The sequence below is a fragment of the Toxorhynchites rutilus genome, chromosome 1 (genome assembly GCF_029784135.1).
Source record: "Toxorhynchites rutilus septentrionalis strain SRP chromosome 1, ASM2978413v1, whole genome shotgun sequence".
Taxonomy (NCBI): Eukaryota; Metazoa; Arthropoda; class Insecta; order Diptera; family Culicidae; genus Toxorhynchites; species Toxorhynchites rutilus.
In genome coordinates, this window is record NC_073744.1 from 128,962,804 (window position 1) to 128,971,041 (window position 8,238).

The window sequence follows — 8,238 nt, forward strand, 5'->3', positions numbered from 1 at the left end:
TACGTGGTTCAACGTGGTTCCGAGATATTCATCATGTGGATCGTTCGGTACGTAATGAATATTCGGACATGAAAAATGATTCGCCAGCTCATGATTTGTTCGTTCAGTTGAATGGATTTGAACCAGCTTGATTGTGCCATATTTTGAATGATTGCCATTGTAAAAAGTACATCTGAATGACACACATTCTGCGATATTGCGGATAAAATATCTTTATTTGTCATCTTTAGTTACATTTCTCACACATCGAGTGTCTTCTCAACATTCTTAAACACTATTAAGTAGATATTATTCAATGTTTAGCTAAGTTTCATCTTTCTCCTATTATCGAACTAAGCTCCAGTTACAAATGTACTGGGTTTTGACAAAACGACCTTCTTCATCTTTCAACGCGTGGAGCTGAATTTGCTAGAAATATTTTATTTCACAAAAATACCATCAATCAACACGCGAATGCTACAGTCGTGGTCCAGCTGAAATCCATGATGATATTTTTCACTAACTTTATTGTAACGTCAAATCAAGTACAAATTCTAAATGTATATATTTTTTACAAAAAAAAATCTAGCTAACACTGACGCGGGGTCATTATTCTGTGAATACATTTAACAGTACCGATTTTTAATCACGATTACTATGAGATCTTTGTAAACATACAAAAAGATTTCTGAATCTAACAGATAGGTAACTAAACCTGGAATGCTCACGAATTGTCCATGAAATGGCTCCGAAACGAAACATGTTGAAACGTAATGCTTCACATCTAAATGTCACTACCTTTCAGAGGAAATAAACAGAAAAGATATGCCTTTGTCTGATGTTCTATCTTTTTTTGGAATCTTTCTACCAATTACTAACGGACCCCTCATGTTTTTCAGTCAACGTATTATTTTGGTCACTCGCGCGCACTCATTCTCTTTGTACGGATCTCGCCAATTCGGTAACTTGACGTGAGATCATCAGCCACTCGGAAGCCCTTGCGATTCGTCTCCGGTCTTTTAATCGCTGTCGTAATCATTACCCTTGCCACAGGACGAATTAAGGGGCCGACGGCTATCCTCGTCAGATCCGTACACCACCTCTTCGTCCGAGTCATTGATCATCGAGAAGGCTGGATTGTCTTTGGTGATGGTGGCTTCTGTTCTCGGAGAGGGTTTGGATGAATCCGTAAATTAGGCTGGTTAGAGGGTGCATTGCAAAGACACTTACCATGGAGGGGCCGTCCGTTGGGCGAATACACGTACGCCATCGTGTAAAGATAAAAATTCAGTAGCCCGTAGAAGCACATGAACTGGGCGGAACTTTTGTACGTGGTGTTCAACCTGGCCACAAAGTTGTCCTCAAGGATACCGAATCCGAAGCGACACATTGTGACGGCTAGCGAGATCGCTAGCACACATAGCATCAGGAGAGTGAGAAATCTGAGGCGCATGTCTGTAAGCAAGGTACATCGTTTGTGGTCATTGAAGCTCATTTCAGTCATCGATTCAGTTGCTACCTACCGAAGTAAGGCATTGACCGGAGCTCACTGTACGCTCTTAGAATGAGCAGCACAAGATAGAGTAGATACATTGCCCCCGCGATGTAGAAGAACGTTTTGAAACCCTGAGGATGAAATCATTATGTGAATAATTATTATAATCGAATTGCTATAAGGAATCTTATTGTTATGTTACGGAAGGAATCCACCTATACACGTTGTTAGGAAGGGAATCTACTTTGAGTAATAACAAACAACGTGTAGTGCACTTATCTTCTCAGTGACTTTCCTCATACTTTATTCAGAATACGAGGAAATGTATTCTAGCTAGTTGACTCACACTTGACGCATTATTTTTGATAGTCATTCAAAAACAGAGAGTCTCTCATTTTGTAGTTAATGAGATAAGTTTTCGGGAAACGTTTGTCGGTAGCCATGAATACAAAATCGGGAGCAATCGAAAGCCGGTGACCGTACAAAATAAAGGCGCTTTTAGGCAAAGCCCCAACCTTTCGCGACGATTAAAAAAAAACAAGACAACCAAAACACGATCCCTGCGGCTCAACTGCTGAGCCTTAATAAGAAACTGGTCTCACTAGTCTTGTAACAGGACACTGTCCGAGTAAATGCCGTCTCAAAAACATAGGTTTAGCACAAGATGATATTTGTCACATTCACTGCTCTCCCGTTCACCATGAATCTTGAATCAATAACAGTTGCTAATTTTTTTTCCAAATTGTTTCTTCGTGTTAAGCACCAGTTCTAAATACCACCACCAGTAAAACCAGTAAAACATTTGCTCTGTACCTGTGGAGCTCTTACAAGACGCAGACTTCAACACCTTGATAAAGCTATTCTGAAGCCCAGGGAAATTTGGTCTGCGTCGCCGATCAGGATTATACGAGGGTCGTTCAAAAAATAAGTTTCAGTGCCTCGGAGTCGCGGAAAAATAAAGTTAGGACAAAAAACATTTTTATTTTCTATTTTTCTACATAATCGCCGTAACGTTCGAGGCATTTTTCATAACGTGGTACGAGTTTTTCTATTCCGAGCGCGAAGTGCGTAGCGTCCAACTTTTTGAAGTACGATGTAACTGCGTCACGAATTTCTTCAATGTTATCGAATCGATGACCGCCGAACGCCTGTTTTATCACCGGGAATAAGTGATAGGCGCTAGGGGCGAGGTCTGGGGAGCAAGGAGGATGCTCGATCACAGCCCATTTGAATTTTTTCAATTCGCGCTCGGAATAGAAAAACTCGTGCCACGTTATGAAAAATGCCTCGAACGTTACGGCGATTATGTAGAAAAATAGAAAATGAAACGTAGATTACGAAAATCGCCTTATTTTTTGTCCTAACTTTATTTTTCCGCGATTTCTGAGGCACTGAAACTTATTTTTTGAACGACCCCCGTAAATTTTATCAAACAGATTATTCCTGATTGGCACCTATCTCGCTATAGCTTTCAGTCTACTCCTCCATCAATAAGCAGTAGATAAGCTTGAAGTGTAGTATAAAAAAAGGGGTATGCCACAATAGTTCAAAATAATGAACGCAATGGTTCACACCCAACAGGAAAAAAACACGATCCCGGAAGCTATACATGACGATTCTGACGAAGTTCGATTGGGTGGCAATGAACGTCGAAACATCCTTCAAGTGGGACTTCAAAAAGCTTCCTGGGCAAGAGTTTTATACGAGTGTTGAGAAAAAACGTCTGCTGCCTTTCCTGAAACAACACAATTTTCCTGCGCTGTTTTGGCCGGATTTACTATCCTGCCACTACGAATCAAAGGTCATTGAGTTGAATGCCGGTTCGCAGTAATGAAGTTTACGCAGATCAATCTCAATCATTGCGATATAGCACAGCAACTATTGTGGCAGTTAACAATGGAAACTATGTATGACGTTGCAGCGATCGCAGAACCGTATCGTATTCCTCGCGACAACGGTAAGTGGGTGCCGGATAAAGCAGGGATGGTTGCAATACTGGTGACGGGAAGGTACCCCATCCTAGAAGTGGTAGAAAGCTCACAGGAAGGTTACGTGATCGCCAAAATCAAAGTAATCTTCATGTGTAGTTGCTAGGCACCCAATATGGTCAGCGGAGCTGTTCGCCAAATGGTGGACGTACTCACAGATAAGGTCATCGACCGAAAACCGGTCATCATCGGAGCAGACTCCAACGCTTGGACTGAGAAATGGAGAAGCATATGCGCCGGCGCCAGATGATACAGTCTACTATAAGCCTTCGCAAAACTAAACGCCACACTTCAGAACGTAGACACCAGCAGCACCTTTCGAAAGAATGGCCGCGGATTCATCATCGATGTAACTTTCTACAGTTCATCACTGGTGGCAAACACGAAGTGAAGAGGGTTGGAGGAATACACACATAGCGACCACCAAGCAGTTCTGTATAGTGTCGGCTATCGGAATCCTGGTGTGGTACGAAGAACAGGAACCTGTGAGCGGAAGTGGAAGACAAAGGTTTTTGACAAGGAGCTTTTCGTCGAAGCACTACGCATAGGCAGCAGAACTTCTAGTCTGAGCGCCGACGAGCTGACAGGAACATTGGTGAGGGCATGCGATACAGCCATGCCGCGGTGCCTGGAACCGACGAATAAGCGACGTCCAGCCTACTGGTCAGAGATGGTAATGATGGATACACCGCGCGCGAGTTTCATGCCCAAACTCATGCCCAAAAGATACAATCATCGCTCACCAAAGAGAAATCATGCACTTTTCCCTTTCACCGGTGAATATATAAAGAGCCAGTGTGCGTTAGTTGGGAGAAATCTTGGTGCGAGTGAGTCATACTCTCTTACACTTTCTTTACTCTTGGGAGTTCGAGTGTGTGAAAGTCTGTCTTCAGCACTGAAGCGCGCTGATTCGCACTCAGCCACAATGAGGAGTATACTGAAGAGTACACTCAAGAGTAAACTGAAGATCTCAAACTCATTCGACATATAATCCACACGCATGTTCCTCACTTTTTTCAGCGAACTACAGCGCTAAGTTAGCTGAATGCCACTTGCCGCATCCGCCAGAGCGCATAGATAAAAACTCATCAGAGTGTACTCTCCAGTGAGTTTATCCGCTACACTGTAGTGAGTTTGTGCGCTCTCCCCCCACACTCTAGCGCGACCGAGTGTTGAGTGAAAAAAAGAACTGATCTTCCATCATCTTGCGCTCGCACATATCTAGAACTATGGTGATTATAGACCAAAGGGAAGCGCTCTCGTTAAGGATTGGACGAGTAGGTGGGTGAATTCAAGTTGCTCTTCGCTACACAGAGGATATGGACATCACTGCATACAGGCTTTTTCCGGTACTTCCAACTTGGTTGAACAGGAAGCACGGAGAGGTGAACGACTCAGTTCCTGTCTGGACAGGGCTGCTCCAGGCAATGGCTATATCGGTTCAAGTACGCAAGGTTGCTATTCTGTCCAGAGTGTGGAAATGTGGAGGAAACGGCGGAGCACATCGTATTCGTATGTACTGGATTCACCGCAAAGCGCGGGAATTCATAATCGGTAATCGGCGTGGATTACAACAAAATGCACGATGGCAACGTCTGATCGTGGAATGAAGGATGAATCATTGTGAGGATCGCTTCGACGGAGCGACCGCCAAGGAGGGCGTCTCAAAACCGGTGCGTACCCCCCGGGAGTAGTTATGACAGAGTGTGCGTTATGTTGAAGCCCACTATGTAATCGGCGCTCTGCTGGGAAGAGAAATCCTGCGAGGGTGACTGTGAAGGGGCGCGCGTTACGTTGGAGGACAATTCCTAATCGGTGCACGTCTCGACGGGTGAACGGATGCTGGCATAATTGGAATGGAATAAAGAAAGAAAGAACAACAGGTGAAGTGTATGAGTACAGTCGCCCACCGAAGTAGTCCCGGTGGTCCCGGGGGAATGAAGCTGCGAATAGGCTACGAGACTTGGTTTTGGTGGGCGAGAACCTCATATGATGACTGGGTTAACCCGCCCTATATCAGGCTGGCAGAGCTTTCCTAACCTCTTTAAAAAACACAAAACCATGTTTTAACACATTCACGCCACTGGAAGCGGACAGCAATTTCTCAAAAACGTCCAATGGCATATTTGATTATGTCGCGCAACTGGCTTAATCAAAGGCAAGGATCAAGGTCAATCGTCCAGATTGACCTACGCTCATCCAAAATATTGGATCTTTGGATTTTCACTTGGCCAAGCCCCTGCAAAATTCTCTCAAGGGCATGAATTTCGACTCTTTGGACAGGACATAAACTTGACCACCAGATCTTCAACAAGAAACCAAACAGATTGTGGATGGAATTTTCAGGTTGCATGAAAACTTAAAGATGTAGAACCCTAGGTTGATCACTTGAAATGTAGTATTATATTATAATGTAAACCAAATTAAGAAATAAAAAGAATTTAAGTGAAAAGTTGCATGAAAGACAGCGAAACATCGTTGACACGCCCTATAAACATGATTTGTTTTCCTAAAAATCGGAACGGATTTTCCGGACAACCCCATATACTTGAATGAATAGTTTCTTCATTGTTCATGCAAACATAAAAAGAGGCGGAGTAATATATATCCATAAAAAATATTCAACGTCCCAATAATAATTGCTGTTTGTTAGCTTCAGAGAAATCGTTTTTTGAAAAACGAAAGGTAATCGCGTGATCCAAAATCCACAACAAAATGAATTTACGTTTCTTCTGGGAAGAGCAATGTAAAAGAGTTTAAGATGGGGATGTATTTTGCGCCGTAGGGTTGACATTTGAAATAACTATACCTATACCACAAAATTTAACTGAGTTAGGACATCAACACCTATCCCCGCTACTTACATTATAATTTCCCGTATCTACAAAGTGGCTATAGGTTGGATCCTTCATCTCGTTGCATTTCTCCCACGTTGCCAGCACGATCGCACACAACCAGATGGGCATGATGACAATCAGCTTTGGCACGTAGAAGGTCAGCAGTTTGCGCTCGTTTTGCCGCAGCCCATGATAGATGCACAACCAGAACAACAGCAACGCACAGAGGAATGTGGCCTGCAGAATCGCATCCAGCATTCCCGGTATCCAGCTGTTCAGCAGAAAGATTAGAGGGAACACCGGATCTGGAAAAAAAAGATAGTTTGATGTTATAGGGGACAGATTCGGGGAGAAACCGCAAATGTGTTTACTATTGTAGAGCAGCAGCAGCGGTAGCAAAATGGTCATCCACTTCTGCTCGATAGACCAATCGTAAATTGGGTATTTTCGTAATGTATGGGCAAACCAACAGGTCACAATGAAGGTAAACAGTAGGAAAATAAATCGGAACCAGATTTCGATTTGTGTGAAAGCCGGGTTGTATGTTTTAAAGTAAAACTGCACGCTGTTGATGTTGTACCGATGTTGGAAGCCTTCCAGCCCATAGAATCTGACGGTGATAATATAGTGGGCATAGTCGAGAAACCCTAGATGCAGTATAATGAACTCATCGCAAGTGTTCCTGGAACACGTTAGATGGCGCGTTCGATTTTTACCATGCTGCGCGCTAAGTACCATCGCAGGCTTGTGGTCCATTGTGAGCCCATCGATGCCAACACTGACGTGGAAACTCTTGTCGAAAACTTCATCATCCGTATTGTCCGTCTGCAAATTGGCAATCAGCCAGAGCTGCTGAGAATAGGTTGTCATCAGTGGCGTTTTCATCACAAACGGACCGGTTGCGAGGTAGTCCTGATTTGGGTTCGTTGTGTTTGGCATTAGCGAACTTCCGGTGACCATTGTGGTTGTCGTTATGGGAGGACCCGCTATCCCAATGAAAATTCCTAATCCGAAACAAGCGAAGAATGCTAGGAAAACCATAACAAACTCTCGCTTGTTCATCGAGTAGAGACGCATATGGACGGATCGTTCGCACCGATCGTGGTGATACGCAGGGGCAATGTATTTGTTGAACTCACTGAATAAATCACTGAATTGGGAGAGGCTGTTCCTCAACCGTAGGAATATCCCACCCGGGGTTATGTATGCATAGCCAAGGCCAGTGGTATCCTGGGGCGGCTTCGCCGTCATTTTCACACGTGATAATGTTCTTTGTTTTCGAATTTCCACTGAGTTCAGCACAAAAGTATTTCGGTGGCCATTTTTACGTTCAAATCAACAACAGAACAACAACGCAATCAGTCAGTAAAATGCTACCTATGTTTACCTATCGACACATTTGTTACTTTGAAAACAACCTCAATAAGGGTGAAAATTTAGCGATATTGATTTTCCTATGTATGGCACGCTATTCAATCTGTGAAACACTTTTGACTACTTTCAATCTATGTCCCTAAAAGTCGACTGGTTCCAATCTATTCTTCAATCAAGTCCTGTCAAAACAAAATGTTAGCTTTTCAGCAGAAAAATTACTGTGGTATTATCCAAACGTTGGGGGGAACGGGTAGATACCAGTGCGCAGATGCACACGTGCCACCACTCACGGCGGCATGTGGACTCTGTCACATGGTTACGCGTTGAGTGGCTGTTTCGGAAAATGGTTTTGAACGCTGGGAGTATCGTGAAGATGCAGCTAGTCGAAACTTGTTGGTAAATATTGAGCCCAGCAGAGGGCAAATAGAGCGTACAATATGAATTGGTTCTCACATGGTTGCATTCCGCGAACTGGACGGTTGAGTCTGTTGGCAATATGCTTTCTCAATATGACAGTTCTAACTATGTGGCTATACTTCAGGATATGGGGTTTCGAATCGGTTTT

At 43.6% G+C, this 8,238-nt stretch overlaps 1 protein-coding gene across 1 annotated transcript; it reads right to left on the reverse strand.

Annotated features, from left to right (window-relative positions):
* Positions 1–196: 196 nt before the first annotated feature.
* Positions 197–7,972, reverse strand: LOC129763653 (transmembrane protein 181). The gene is made up of 5 exons (XM_055762905.1): positions 6,671–7,972; positions 6,327–6,604; positions 1,503–1,605; positions 1,210–1,434; positions 197–1,138 (listed from the first exon to the last, which is right to left on the reverse strand). Exons 1-5 carry the CDS (start codon positions 7,548–7,550, stop codon positions 999–1,001), a joined length of 1,626 nt encoding a protein of 541 aa, XP_055618880.1. The 5' UTR covers positions 7,551–7,972; the 3' UTR covers positions 197–998.
* Positions 7,973–8,238: the final 266 nt, after the last annotated feature.